General features: G+C 27.2%; 1 protein-coding gene across 1 annotated transcript in view; it reads left to right on the forward strand.

Annotated features, from left to right (window-relative positions):
• The window catches only part of LOC142325394 (uncharacterized), a 39,209-nt gene extending 23,345 nt beyond the window's left edge, over positions 1-15,864 (forward strand). Inside the window, exons 5-7 of the mRNA XM_075367116.1 lie at positions 280-423; positions 6,226-6,369; positions 13,236-15,864. Coding sequence (XP_075223231.1) covers positions 280-423; positions 6,226-6,369; positions 13,236-13,306 — 359 coding nt within the window. The 3' untranslated portion in view covers positions 13,307-15,864. The remainder of the gene's footprint in view (positions 1-279; positions 424-6,225; positions 6,370-13,235) is intronic.
• Positions 15,865-16,628: the final 764 nt, after the last annotated feature.

Below are 16,628 nucleotides of genomic sequence, written 5' to 3' on the forward strand. Positions count from 1 at the left end.
AAATTGGATTCAAACTGTGCAAATTTTCCTTCGACTGATCAACGTGAAATGTACACTAATTGCGTGATATTAAAATGTATGAATATTCGTATTAAAACAAAAAAGTAAATGAAACCATTTTTATTTTGCAAAATCAGTCATCGGCGCGGGGGCCTTGTGCGCTGGCAATGTCCGCAACCCCCCCTTGAGCCGGCTCTGATTATGTAGAATAAAGATGAAATTACAAACTAATAACATTAAAATAATATGTAATTTATTACATTTGTATTCATCTTTTAGGAGCAAGCCCTGCTGGAGATCCACCATGTCAAGAGGATGGTCAGTGTCAAGCAACATATGGTGATAAGAGCACCTGTATTGAAAGTATCTGTACCTGTGATAAAGGATACCATCCATATAATGGTAGATGTCTTCCTGATTTAAGTAAGTGAATTGGTGAACTATATCATTCAGTCTGAAACTTGATGTGGTTGTTACAGATATTTATTATATTTTTGTCCAGAACATTATGTCATCTCATACCCTAGGGGTTGGATTTTTACAATTAAGTAATCAGGAACTGTTGTTTATTCCTTTTTAACAAACTAAGATAGAGACCAGTGTAGAAGAAATTAATTAATTTTTTTACATGAGATCAAATGCTCAAATAATCTCTCAGTTAAATAGTTTACAATTATGGTTGAAGAAATGTGATAGGTTTTTACTTCGCAAGCATTGCTTGGATTCTAGCTCGTGCCATTTCATCAGAATCTTTATCTTAATATTTTAAATTAATTTTCTTTATTTCATCTTTAAGTATGTAGTATTTCAATTTGTTAAAAGTGATTTCTAAAATTGACTGTTTTCCTAACTCGAAATTATGTGTATATTTTTATGAAAATGACTGGAGTATTAGGTTTATTAAATTTTTATATTGTACTTCACTCTTTGTTTCTGAAGCTCTAAAACATTTAATATGATTTCATTATCATTGAGAAATTTTACTTCTTGCATCTAAAAAACTTTATATTTATCTTCAAACTATATTTCATATTTCCTCAGTTCCATTTAAATTTTTCAAATTTTAAATTGAACTCGATACTAAACATTTTTTTCTAATTATGAGTGTACAAAACAACTAGAAAATATATTCTTTTCACTAAGTCTGAAATATCTATTATTCTTTTTTTTTTAATTTTATTAAAAAAATAAAGAACATGCTCATATTTACCTTTCTATCTGGTAACTAGTTAATGCATTATTTCACAACAAAAAAATTTCCATTTATCTTTTTCTTTATAATATCAGTCCCACGTCAGGCTATGATATATGAGGTATTGCTCAAAATCTCTTTGTCTAAGATGTTTTTATACATAAGATCCCATTAGGTGTGTTAAGCATGCTGCTATGCAACAGTATATTCAGCTTAAGGATGAAGTCAACAGAAAACAATTTCAATCTTACATTTTCTAGTAAGTCTGAAGTGGTATTTGTTATTCTTGAGATTGGCTATGTTGTTTTTTTTATGAATTGTAACTCATGCTATTAAAATTGTGATATTTAACAAACATACTTAAAAAGAACTGTTTACAGACTTCAATGGACGGTTTCCATTCTATTCCTGGTTTTTTTTACCTATTGATACAGTTAAAATCCTTACTCATTCATATTCCACTAAGTGTTCTTGTTGAGCCCATTTAATTTCATCTATATGTGGACAGATGAAGTATTCGATAAACTTAGTGAAAATTATTCAAATTTAAGGAATCTTTCTGATGGCAAAATCAGTTATTATTCAAGGCTTAGACTCCACTAAAGATGGGATATGGGCAATTCCTTTCTTTCCTAGAAGTAAACATAACCCAATTATTGACTAAAAGCTAAGTAAAAAGTTACTTAACTTTTTAAGGGATGGTAATGAAAAAAAGAAGATTGAAATGAGTTGATTTTGAGATAATTCAAGTAATAATTAGATAGTAGTACAGCTTATGTTAGTAAGATGTGAAATAATATGAATCATTACTATTATTCATATATTAGTCAAGTAAGAATAATGTGTTTCCTATAGGTTTCTGTAGTGGTCCTATAGTGTTTCAATAATCAAACGAATCATTTTTAATGGTTATTTTCACATAATTATTTTAATATTTTATTTTGTTCATAGATAATTCTTGTGAAGCAAATTATCTTAACCTAAAAAATCTTTTGCTATCACAATACAATTAATAAACTTTTCATATTAATCCTTATCAATACTCTCTTTAATTTTTTTTTTACATGATTACAGAGGATTTATATATATAGGTAGAAAATTAAATACATGGTAACTGCTTACAAAAATAATTAAGTTCATGGAGCTATGTCTTATGTTTACATGACATATTTGAATTTATTGAGATGCTGTTCTACAATTTTAAAGCCTAATGAAAAAACATTTTTTGGAAGTGTATATATCTATTTGATCAAGATTTAAAACAAAACACAATATATTAGGAGATACAGATCATCTCAAATTTTTACTTAGCTAAATTTAGAGTTATTTAAGAAAATAATTATGTACTATGCTTTCCCATGCAAACCACTTACATCCCTTTTTCATAAGAAACACTAAAAAATTTTGAACTGGTTCTTTTTTTAAATTTTTGTATTAGAAACTTTTTCTTCAATTTATCATACTTTTCATTTTTCTTCACACGAAGATTTGTGCTAATTTTTTAATAAATGCTTAAAAAAAGGCCAGTTGGAATTTTTTTCTCCTCATCAAATTATCAGCAAAAGTGTGTATTAAAAATTTACTCTACCTCTAAGGAATGACCCTAAAAATTTCAAACAAACATTTTAAATAGAATTTAAGAAAAAGGGACTTAAGTAGACAAAAACTGATTTTACAGAAAACAGAAATTAAAAATAATCTATTTCTCCTCTCTTTAATAACCCCCCTCCTAACTGATGAATAAAAAGGTTTAGTAGGATATTCTTAAAAATGCTTTCAAATCTTTCTTCTAATTCTTTCCTGCTAATGACCTTTACTCTTTGATTTTATTTTGAAAAGCTTTAAAATAATTATTGCTTTCCCACACTTGATAAAGATTTAACTTTTGCATAGCTTTCATTCAATTTTTCTCAATTCTAGTCCTAACTTGATTTATTATTTTACATTTCCCTGCATTACCTTCAATTAAGATACTGTCTCATAAACCTCAAACCTTTGATTGTTATTCCAACAAAAATATTCTTTATTGAACAATAAAACAATATTGAATTATTCTGATTCATTGGGATTTTATGTTTTAGTGAACATACATTTTTCAATAGTTTTGTCTCGGCAAATATTCAGGTTTTATCATATTCATATTTCTCTTTGGATAATGAAAATGTTTACAATGGTCTGGCTTTCCTTCCAGCTGTGCTCTTTTGTATTTGCACCATCATTTTTCTGGCTCTGTTGTGTACAGTTTGTGTTTGCCAGCATTCTCATTAAATGCCAATTTATAAAAATATTTTGACTATATTTTTTTCTCATAGTCTTTTTATTGCTACCCCTTAATACTTTTGTAAGAAATTAATGTCTTCATTTGTTAACCATTTCATACACATGCTGAGTAAGAACTGATGTTTTAGCTTTCAAAGTATATAACCTTGAGGCCATTCTCTTACAGGCATGGCTGATGCATTTTTTTAATATTTATTTCATTACCATCAGGTTTTGATTCATTTACAAAGTAGATACCCGAGAGTCTCCATCTTAAAGTAATGTATGTAGTGAACATCATACTAAGGTAACCCGATTGAAAGTGGAGAGTGCACCAGTAATTACATTGTCACCACTTGTCAGAATAGTTTGCTGTATAAGAGGTTTCTTGCACATTATTAAGTATATTCTTGCATTTACAAAATCTTGACAAAATTTAATTGTCAAGAACCTTTCCCCTTGATGTTAAAGTTGTTAATCTGATGCTATTCGTCAATGTTCCATGCTTCTTTTCTATCATGAACCATTAAAATTAGAGTCAAACACTGGTGTCACTTTCTGTTACAGGTATTTCTACACCAGTTTTAATAAACTCTCTGCTAACAACTTTTCATAATTAACAAATCTAAACAGAGGATTTACTAAATTAATGACATCACATAACATCTCTGCAACTGCTTTATCCTTCCCAATATATTTCATTCAAAAAATAATTCTCAAATTTACATTTTATATTATATTACGATTACATTATGATTATATACAGGTTTTAAATTTTCAATGGATTCTTCTCAGTTCCAACACTTAGATGTAACATCTACTTAAGCAACCAGGCCAATTAATTGGTTTTAGTTTATAACAAATTTACCATTCTAATTCCTATTCACAGCAATATCTCGCAAGAATCTTTCAAACAAAGTATTCAAAATTACTTTTATCACTATCATAATTTATCTTAAATTCACATAAGTTCTCTTTAGAATTTGGTAAGGTAGAGGATGAGGAACTAGTTCATTTAAAAGATGTATTGGATTAGATTGATCATTTTCAGGATTTGATACAGTAGGAGTCTATTCAATAATACATATTTTATTCCACCTATGTTACATCCAGTCCTTTTCATTTTGTGACCATTCTTTTGTAATTATTTATTCTGAAAGCCATTATAAAATAAAAAACTGAACAATAAACAATTGATACAATTCGCAACAATAAATCCTTCGCAAACTCAAAATTCATCTAGCAAACAAACAACTAGCTTAGAATTATAAAATCACATTTCAGATATAGACATATCTCAGGAATGGTTGACCTGAGATTGTAAAAGATTACACTTCATTCACATTCATACATGTCATCCTCTGAAGTAATACCTTATGGGGCACTTCTGGAGGCTAAACAGAAAAAGAGAGGAAACTTATAAAATCATATGTATTATATGAGTTAGCAAGTTAGCAACCATGAAAATACAAAATTTACATTGTAAATGTTAGAAATTTAAAAACCTATAAAATTAAAAAAAAATTAATAATAAACAAAATAACTCCTGTAAAGAAAAAAATCAGCTAGACAAGTTAATTTTTTTTCTTTAAATAAAGAAGGAATTTCAAATAATATTACGAAAAAAAATTGATGCATTTAAAATTAAATAAAAAATTGTACTTTGATTTGGTTTTTTACAAGCACTAGTACCTTTGTTTAAAAAAAGTACATCCCTTTTCATAAGTGAAATTCTTCAAGTGATATTTGACTCAACTTACTTATTCAATATCAAATCAAGATTTGAAGTTGAATAAGTAAGTTCAAAGTTTAAAATAAATATATATATTTTATATGTTAATTACATGTTTTAATTGTTTTTATGTTGTTTCAAATATTGCTGAGACTAATCTTTTAACAATTTCATAATTTGGGCAGACTTACAAAAATTTTTAATGGATTGAGAAAAAGTCTATAAATTACTTTTCAATCCAAATTCAGTACTTTAGTGTATTTTTAATTTTAATGTTTTCTTTCTAAGATCTTAATTATATAGTGCAGAAAAGTACACTAGAATGCAGATTGGAAAATGAGAACTGGAAACTCCTAAGCACCTCAGTCACATGGCTTTATTGTTCACACTTAACTTATCCTGGATCAATAATGAATGCATATTGAAAATAAGAGATTTTTTATTACTCATATTTTAGGAAATTAAAGTATTTAAGGTCACTGTACTTGTTTAAGATTGAGCTAATACAGCAGAAAACTGATGGGATTTACATCATTAGTAGTAGGTCACCCATTTTAGTGTTATGTATGAAGGTTTTTACACTTTGGGTGTCTGTCATGTTAAATACTTCCAAACATTTCTTTTAATCTATCATTTTATCAAGTTTTTTTTATTAATTTTCTGCTTGTATAAATTTTGTGGGTCTAGTGGCAATCTGATCCATTGTTCTTTAAAACTAGATTTTACCCTGAATGAAGTTTTTAATTTATATATCTAGTCTGAGGAGTGGAATCTATGACTGCTATTGGTATTTTAACCACTGCATGGGATGAGAGTGATCTTAACAATTTCTGTGGTATAAATGTTAACAACTACTCATGCATGGATGATGTTAAAATAATCAAGAGCATCAAAAGAGAAATGTTATGGTGATTAATATTAATAAAATATTTGAGTATTTTTATATTTAACAAATTGTACAATAACAAATTTATATTCTTTTTTACTGAAAATGTAATCATTTGGTATAGATGATAATTTTTTTTTTTTTTAACTTTTTAAGAGTTGGGTAATACATGCACTCAAATATATGACTGCATTGTATCAAAATACACTGAAGAACAAAACTTACGTGAGTGCTCAAATTCAACATGTATTTGTAAACGTGGATTTGCAGTAACAGCTGATGAAGACCAGTGTGTAAAAGGTAAGAATAGTATATACATTAATATTTTTTTGTATTATTTAGTAAATGATATTTTTTAAATGTGAATGATAGTTTAGCATGTCTGATGATTTTGTTTAAGATGAGATTTTGTTCTGGATTTATTTCCATCATTGCCATATATTTTTCTATGGTTATAGTCTGTTTACATATCTATAGTGGGCGGTATAAAGGACTTAAGTAAAAACAAACTTTTTTTTAGTGCTAACATGCATAAAAAAAATTCTCTTTCAGATGGAATAAAAGGTTTAAGGTTTAATTCTTATTATGAGTGGTTTTAGAAGCACTGTTACAAAAGAATTAATTTAATTTTTCAAACTTTTGGTTGATAAAATGGTCTTAAGTTAACTTGTGTCTTTTCGATCAGAAAAAATTGTGTAGTCAGGATGGTATAAAAGTCAGCGTAATTCTTTCTTTTTGACCAGATTTTTCTATCAATGTGTGGCTAGTATAAGAGTCTTAAGTCAACTTAATTCTATTTAACTATGTTTCATGTTAGTTTTGGTGTGTTCAAAAAGGTAATTTTTTTACATTTTTTTAAAACATATTTTTATATTCAGTACATTTTATATACAAAATCAGATGATTTATTTAGTAGTGTTTGTATTCCTGATATTACACAGCTGTTTTTTGTAAGGTTAGAAAATATTGTAAAGAAAGTGTGAATGTTGATTAAGTGATATTAAGATATTTTTTTGATAAAGAGGAAAATATATTGTTCATTTAAAGTAATAAAATATGGGTGATCGCTCAAGAAAGATATTGAATATGGCTTTAAGAAGCAATATTGAAAAAGAAGACTGGTAAGTGGCATAATTGTTTTTGTTAATTCTAGTTGGTATAAAATGTGAATACATTTTATACCAACTAGAATTGTTATTTTACTGTTAAGCACAATTCTGAGAATTATCCTTCATAATTGAAATATTTTGATGTACTTCTGTTTCTCCAACTCAATTTTTGGCAAAGAATTTCCTTTTGCCATTACATGTGTACAAGTACATACAAAATACTTTTAAATAAAATAATCAGTTAATCCAAGCAGTTGTTATCCGTCTGTGTGGTAATTTCGTCTGACATAATGGCTTGTACAACTCACAAGCATGATTAATCTCATGTTTCAAATAACTTTTTTCTTTTTTTTTAACCTCCAGGACTACCATTATGTATTGCTTCAGAGGTTGAGATGAATGATTTGTAGTGTGTGTGAAAATGCCATGCCTGACCGGGATTTGAACCCGGGACCTCCAGATGAAAGGCTGAGATGCTACCACTCGCGCCATGGAGGCCGACATTTCAAATAATCTAAATTCTCATAACCTAACTACACGTTTCAGATTATTCTTCTTTTCAGACATGGATACATCCAATACCAAGTACATCACCAATACAACATATTAATCCAGAAGTTTTAAAATATATGGAAGAAATTTGCAATGATTCTGATGTCATTTCTTTAATACAGTGTGATTATGCATACTTATTAAAACAGATGGAAGATGATACTGATCAAGATGAAACATATGTTTCTTCACCAGAAAGTGATAATAGTGAAGATTCTGCTCTTTCAATTACAATGAAAAATAAAAGTCAAGAACAAAATAAAAAGGAAAAAAGTCTAAAATTATTATCAATGAAATTGATAATGCAATTTTTGATGATATGAGGCAAAACTGCTTCAAAACTGCTCACAAAGTCATGCTGTAGTTCATGAAGAGAGGCTATCAGATCAGCAGAATAAAAAAGAATTAAAATTATGAGCAAGGACAATTTTTGAAGAAAGAAAACAAAACTTGCACACTGGTAAGGCCTATACTAATTTTAAAGGGAAAGAAATAAATGCAAGAGAATTATTGAAACCACTAAAAAATTGAGATATGAATGTTATCAGTTTTTAACTGATGAAGTTCACACTGCTATTTTTCATCATATTGGAGCTTAGGGTCCCACAATAAAAGAGTGGCTATTATAGCTGCATGCTAACAACAATGAAGTATTGTACAGCCAGAAGAGAAAGTCTGAAAGTTCAAAATCAAGAAATGTTAGTTATGAATATTTTTTTCAGATCAAAGGAGAAAGACATAATGTTTGCAAGGCCTGTTTTACCAAAACCCTAGATGAGAAAGAAAAATTTACTTGAAACTCTTTAGAAAACAAATCCTCAAGTATATCTGGAATTATTAAAAGTGATCAGCGAGGGAAGCATCCTTCATTTAATAAAAAAGTGAAGATGAACTGGAACAAGTACGATCCCATATAAAATCGTTTCCTTCATATGAAAGCTACTACTCGCAAAGGGTAAATGATAAGAAATTTCTGCCATCTCATTTGAATTTATAAATTATGTGTGATCTGAATTATGAGAAGACAGAAAAACCAATCTGCAGAAAAATTTATGAGAGAATTCCATGACTTGAAGTTGTTCTTTAATAAACTTTAAGTTGACACTTGCCACTAATGTGACATACTAACAATGAAGATTAAAGCTACTAGTGAAGCTGCAGATGACAAAGTAAAATCAGAAGCTGAAAATGAATTAAGAGTGCACCAAAAAGTTGCTGATGAAACACATGAATTGAGGAGAATCAATTGAAAAAAGAAAAAAAAGAAGGTTTTTATGTTTGACCTACAGCAGTGTTTACCATTTGTTACACTTCTGTTGCATTTTATAAACACTTGTTGTGGACGTTCAATTTAACAATCCATGATTCCATAAATGGAACTTCAACACATTACATGTGGCATGAGGATTTAGCTGGAAGAGAAGCTAATGAAACTGCCTCATGTGTGTACCATCACTAAAGTATAATTTCAAAAAATGTAAAAAAAAGTTACCTTTTATTCTGACACCTGTGGTGGGCAGAATGGAAACTCTCATGTATCTGCTATGTTTCTGAAAGCAAACCGACTTTCCACATTTTAATGTCACACACCACATATTTTTAGTCCATGGTCATTCTCACATGGAGTGCGATGTTGATTATGGATTAATTGAAAAGAAAAAAAAGCAGCTTTCTATGCCAATATATCATCCACATGATTGGTATCAGTTGGTCAGGAGCATTGGGAGGAAGAAACAGTTTACAGTTTATGAAATGACATAAGACCAATTTTTTTATTTTTCTGGGCTGTTGAAAACAGTTTTAGTAAACAGAAATAAAAACATTGATGGCACTCCACATAAATGGCACAATGTCCGGTGGCTATCTTATACTAGGGATGAAGGCATTTTGTGTTATAAATAATGTCTGGATGAAACTGAGTTCAAGCAAGTAAGCTTCTGTCATTGAGATAAGAATACAAGTATTCATTCACCAGACACAACTTAAAAAAAGATATTCAGAAATGATTCCAATCTCGGTAGAAAAGAAAAAAAACATTTAGTAGATCTTCTTCCTCTAGTATCACCTGTTTTCCACGACTTCTATTTAAAATTGAAAATGCTAGAAGTTATTATGACCATCCAGAAGAAAATAAAAGATCTTGTGCAAATGATTATGTTTGTTGTTTTATTTTTACACTGTTTGTTAATATCCATCTTAAGACAATTATTTTGTATAGTGAATTATGTTTGATGTAAAGGATAATGAATAGTTCCTATTTTAATATTATTTTGCTTGTTGGTTCTTCGTTTGATTTCTGTAGTTAATCATTTTTTTTTTTTTAGTTTTCTCTGTTTAGTTGTATAGCACATTGTTATGTTGTATGTGTATATTTTTGTTGTATTTTGATTATTATTGAAGCAATTTTAATAATGCTGATCAACAAAATTAAATTTTTTGTTTGCTAATTGAGGAGTGAATGGCTGATTCTTAAAGTATTTTTTTTGCTGATTTCATATATTTTAATAGATTTTTTCTACTGGGCTCATTTTTTTGTAATTGAAATTTCTTTTGAAACAAACAATGTATGGTGAACGTAATATGACAATACATTATATGCATCTCGTACTCACGTAAAATCTATTTCTTTTAGATTTTCTATTGTAATTTGCTGTAGGTAGATCCCGCTTTGGATTCCAACAGTAGTCGGCTAACATTTTTGGGTTCCATTTTCCCTGGTATTGTATTTCCATTGTAGATATCTCCTGGTGAAAGTATTCTCTGTGTTCATCACTAATAGTGCAGAGATTGTTAGGGAAAAAATCCAAATGTGAATATAAAAAGTAGATTTTGAGTGACATGTTACACCCAAGTTCTTTGTAGTTTTGAAGAAGTTCACTCACAACTTCTCTGTAGTTACTGATCTTATGGTTTCCAAGGAAGTTGTTTACCACATTTTGAAGTGATTTCCATGCAGTAACCTCAATGTCATTCTTCAAATGACGGATCACTCGTTAGTTTTCTTATTTGTGGTCCAACAAATATACCTTTCTTTATTTTACCTTTCTTTCTTTAAATTTACCTTTCTTTCTTTCGCTTATATTAGGGAATTTGTTTTTTAGAATCTGAAACCCTGCACCATTATGATTCATTGCTTTAACAAAATTTTTGAATAAACCTAGCTTAATGTATAGTGGTGGAAGGTAAACTTTTTCTGGTTTTACTAACGTCTGACTAACAACATTCTTTTCTCCTACAGTCAGTACCTCTCTCTCTTTGGCCACTGTTCTTTTATATAATGTTTTTTCCTATCCCTGATGTTCCACTTGCACAAAAAGCAACAGAAATTATGTGTATCTGCTATTACTTTCAAATCTCCACAAATATGCCATAAATATTTCTTATACTGAATCCTGCTCAATACAAGTTTCATATTTTCATAAGACTCCTTCATATGAACAGCATATGCTAATGATATTGATGGGTATTTATTTCCAGTGTGAAATAAAACTGCTTTAAAAAACTAAGCTTTCATGAGTCAATAAAAAGTTGCCATTTGTCAGGATGGTGCATATGTGCCAAAGCTTCCAGTAAAGAGTCCACATCATTACAGAATACTAATTTTTTTCTGGTGATATTGGAATCTCTTGGCTATGTGGCACTGGCTGCATAATAGAGGGAATACCAAGATATTTAACGCTACATCTACTTTTAGTTGTTATCCCAGATATCTTTTTTACACAAAAATAACAGTCTGTGGTGTGATCCTTCGGTTCTCTCCAAACCATTGGAATTACACTCACTTTCCTGAACAACATTTACCTGTAAATACAAAAGACAGCTACAAAACTGAATGTTACACACATGAAAACTCACATTTGAATGAGAATTAAAAATATTTCTCTAGTCTACATGACATTTTATAAGTAAATATAATAATGACAGAAATAACTAATGAGTGGATGATATGTTTATAGTAAGATGAAAATAGGAAGAATGAGTCACATTCTTGTTCAGTTTAATTAGTGTATAAATAATAAACATGATGACTAATGTAAGCTCTACATGTCACATTGTAGAGCTTACTTACTACTAATCAATGTGACAACAATTAAGGCACTGCAATAATTAAACGAAAGCTATTTAGTTGATAAATAATAAAATAAAATACGTTCAAAAAATGCTATGCTTATGGAGTTCATGCGTAATACTACCTGAAAATAAAAATAGTAGTTACAAAAAAACTAAGCCTGATAGAAGAATTCTGATTTCATATTTAAAATCAGTATGAAAAATACTCAGTTATTCACTCTCATTTAACAAAATCATTGTTGATCAGTGTAATTAATTATGTTTTCACCATAACATAAAACCATATCGTTTAGTTTTCTGTAATATTGTTTATACCATAGTGATAAAAGTAGCTTATTTTTCTTATCATACTTAAGCAGTATGATTACTGTTTTTTGATACGATTAAGAGAAACTAGTATGGTAATTTTAAAAATATGGTTTTCAATTCCAATTATCTTTATGATGGGATTATTCATTTAATTATTTTTTTAATTTCATTTTTTCTATTAAAATTTAATAAGTTTTTTGTGTTATGAATGTTAGAATAGTATTTTATGATTAAATATTTCAATTTAAATCAGTTTATGTAATGTTGTTTAATGTATGGCATTAGTTTAAATTTTGCTGAGGGATAAAAATAGTCTGTTTATTTTATTGCATATTTACATATGATTACTGGAGTAGATATCAGAATGTTTTGTTATCTTAGGTATAATAGTATTGCAGTTTATGATCATAATTATCTAAGTTTATTATAGTTTTTATTTTATAATAAGGTACTCCATTCAAATTTAATAAGTCTTTCTCTTTATATTATTCAAAACAAGATGTCATGAACTGCATGTGTATGTATAATTTAAATATTGTATTTTTTATGGTTTTAATGTTTAATTTAATGTCTAATACTATATTTTTTAATAAAGAAATTATTTTACTAATAATTATAATGTTATTGTGAAAAAGAATAATTGTAGATCTTACTTACTAACCCTACAATTATTACAAAGTTTATGATCATTGTCCATTAACAATGGAAACATTAGAAAATTTGGTAAAAAAGGCGCAAGTCAAAATTTGTTTGGTCCAAAAGAATTAAGTCAGTACATTAGTAATGATAAATTGTGAAAAGTGATATAAAATTAAAAATAGATAACAGGTGAATATGCAGATTGAAGAAAAAAATAAATAACAAAATGAGCTATTTTTAAAAAATTCAATCGTATAATTTTTTTGCAGAATTTTATTAATTTTTGTTTTTGCTTTCCTGAAAAATCAGAGTTTTTGACTTAAGTCCTTTATACCACCCACCATAGATATATTTTCTAGTAATAAAAGTATGTTAATTTTTTTTACTGGAAATATACATGAAATTTTGCCAAATAGCTTAAGTTATAAAATACTATTAGTGAATTAACATAATAGTGAATTTAATTAAATATTGGTTTTTTTTCAGGGTATGGATATCAAATGCAAGCTTCTTTGGCATGGCTCCTGTGCATTTTTCTTCTTCCATACATATTTTGATTCTTAAATCTGTGTAATAATGTTATTTATCTTTAACTTAGTTTAAACTTTGGTTATGTATTTTATGTTATTAACAAATAAAAGTGGTTAGAGTATTAAAATGAATAAAATTATTTATTTAAAATAAAATAAAATCATAATTGTTCATGACTGTCAAAAGTACTAAAATGAAGTGTTTTATCACAACTATAGAAAACATGGTGAGATCTATGTTACAAACATATCCATTCAGAGAATATATTAAACATTGTTTTATAATTTTTTAATGACTATAGTATTGATAAATATATATGACTCGAATATACATTTTACATGATATTACTTTATGATTAAATACTGTAATGGAATGCAAATGAAAAAATATATGTAATGGGAATACAGCTCAGTGAAAGTAGGAAAAATTAGCTTCTACAACAGTACTTACAAATATTGAATGTTTCAGTAATAAACTACATGTACTTTAAACTAAATAATTAGTTTCTTTTACAGTAAATAATCAAAGCTGGAAAATCATATAGTATGATTATTTGTTTTCTCATTTTGTAAATTCTAAGCATTTTTCCCAGCAGTTTGATATGTATTATTATTTTTATTTTTTCCATCCACTTCCAATTGGAATGCTACTGTTTTCAATGTAAGATTTTTAAAATATTGGTGACTTTGCAAATGAAATAGTACTTACTAGCCAACTCCTATTGTTGGCTGTTGAGCCATTTTGTGACTTGTAATTCAAACTACTTACAATAAACTTTAACAATATTATTTTCGCCCTGGACAAGAGGCTGAATCATTGCTCTCACATTTTTTTAGAAGAAGCATAGCTTTATACATACTTTCTTCTTGTAGTCAGTCACAAGCTAAGCTACTTACCTAAAAGTAACAATGCTTTTTTCAGTTTTACTTTTTGATAGTGATTACATACTAATGAAGCAAACACTCATAAAATAAATTAAAAAAATTGTTGGCCAAATCCATACATAATGAAGTTTTTATTTATTACTGGGACTTGCATTAAACTAAGATTTATAAAACAAGGAAAGCATTGTTTATTTAAAATTAAATTAAAGAAAAATATTACTTAGAGAAAATGACTTTTCATGAAAAAGATAAAGAACATAATTTAGTGGTATAACCTTGGAGCACCTGCACCTTTGTCTTTATCATAATCTGTTAGTCTTTATTTATATTAACTGCTTACAATTTGAAGAGAAATAGAATAATAAATATTTATGAGAGTAAAACTGACTGCTACCAATCAAACATTTTTATTTAGTTTTATTAAAAAGGCAAACAAAATAATTTTCATTTTTCATAAAAATTACTGTTTAAATTCTTAAATTAGTTATAAAAATGTTGTGAGCCTGCTAAAACAAGCTAGTACTTTATTTTGTAAATTATGATAAGTGGATGGAATGTTTTTTTTTATTTTAATTAGATATTAAATAAGTATAGTCAACTGAGAAGAATAACAATATAATTTAGCTTTCATCCATTAAAATTTCTTATTAAAAAGAAAACTTGAAATTTATCATTATTCAAATTAAAAAAAAAAACTATTAATCATTGTTTCAATGAATTAAAAATTATATAAGTAATATTGTTTTAGAATTTGTATTTACTATGTTTTTAATAAAATTAAAAATGTTTTTTATTGTGGTTTTAACTATTTTTATGTTTATTTATCTGTAAATATGAAAATTTATTTTTCTTAATCTTATAGGTTTATTATTAATGTAAAAATGTTCAATATGTAAAGAAAGTTTATATTAATTCACAATAATGAACTAGTAAAAATAATTTGTACATAATTTAAAAAAAAAAAATTTAAATCTTGAACTTTCATTTACTTTTTGTAAGATTTATTTAGAAAAAAACTATTTGTTTATTATTAATGTGATTAGTAGTAGTAATGATTATTATTAATATGTCAGTCTAATCACTTGCTCTCGATTTAGATAAAACCATCTCCCATTTTTATAGTTAGATGATATGAAAATTTTTAAGTTTTCAAGCTATTTATTTATTAAATAGGGTTTACTAAATTTTAAAATAGTAAAAATTATTTTGCAACAATTATTTTATTCTAATACTCAAGATTTCCATTCTGTATACAAAACTTTGTGATATAAATCTATTATTACATTAATAATTGACCTATTCTAGCTTTATTTATAAGTATTTCAAGACAATGGTTTATTTTTAATATGTAAATATTGTTATTATGTAATTATTAAAGGCAAATCTTGATGTAACAATTTATATAATAAATTATTACTTAAAATTCATTAGAATTAGTAAAAATACTTGTATTTTGTCAGTATTTTTTTCAAAATTTAGTATTAGTCACAAATTTAATAGGATTAACTTTTTTTTACGTAAGTGTTATTTAATTTTAAAATAAGTTTCATTTTTAAAACTGAATTTAGTTTTAATTACTGAAAGAATGTAATTTTATGTTAGTGTTTGACTAGTTGTATGTATGGTAAAAATAAAAATCATCAATTATGTATTATAATTACTATTTTGATATAAAGATATTTAAAAGTTGATTTCTCTAACATTTTTTTTGTTTAATGTTTTCACCATAACAGGTTATGATTTTTACTGCCTTGCACTTACATATTTATCTTTGTTCTGGATATTGGCAATTTGTTACGTATACTCATTATCTCTACTAATCATGTAACTAATTTGTTTTTTACTCTCTGAATTTTAGTTGGCTAATAATCTCCTTCAAAATAGAACCCATGAACAGCAATACAAGTACACCACTGCCAATAACGTAAGCGTACTACTATCATCAAACCTACTACCATCAATAACGTAGAGGAGATTCTAATATTTAAGCAGCTTCTGTAATACATTGAATTTCCTCTGTGGTGTTCAAACAGTGATCCTTAAGTTTCAATTCCATTTGAGAAAGGGGATATATAATTAGCAGGAATGCAAAACTTATTTATAATCAGTAGATCTTATTCTATCTTTTATTATAGGAAATAAAAAGGGATGTTATATTTTTTTTAAATTTTTAATAACAGATAGTTCATTTTTCTTCTGATTTTACATTTTATTAATGTATATAGGTAAAATTCAGTAATCAAGTAGAATGCACAGAATATTAAGTTAATAGTCATATACTTATTACTAAATAATTTATTTTAGTAGTAATTTTTGTATAGTACGATTTTGCATGGAAATCATGAAATTCTAATTAATCAGGAAATAGTGACATTTCCAGTATAAATAATCATTTAAATTCTATATGAGCTTTGTAAGCTCAAAGCTTGTGTTTGGTAATAATGAATGGAAATTTTGTAGCATA

This window comes from Lycorma delicatula, chromosome 5 (genome assembly GCF_047948215.1).
Source record: "Lycorma delicatula isolate Av1 chromosome 5, ASM4794821v1, whole genome shotgun sequence".
NCBI lineage: Eukaryota > Metazoa > Arthropoda > Insecta > Hemiptera > Fulgoridae > Lycorma > Lycorma delicatula.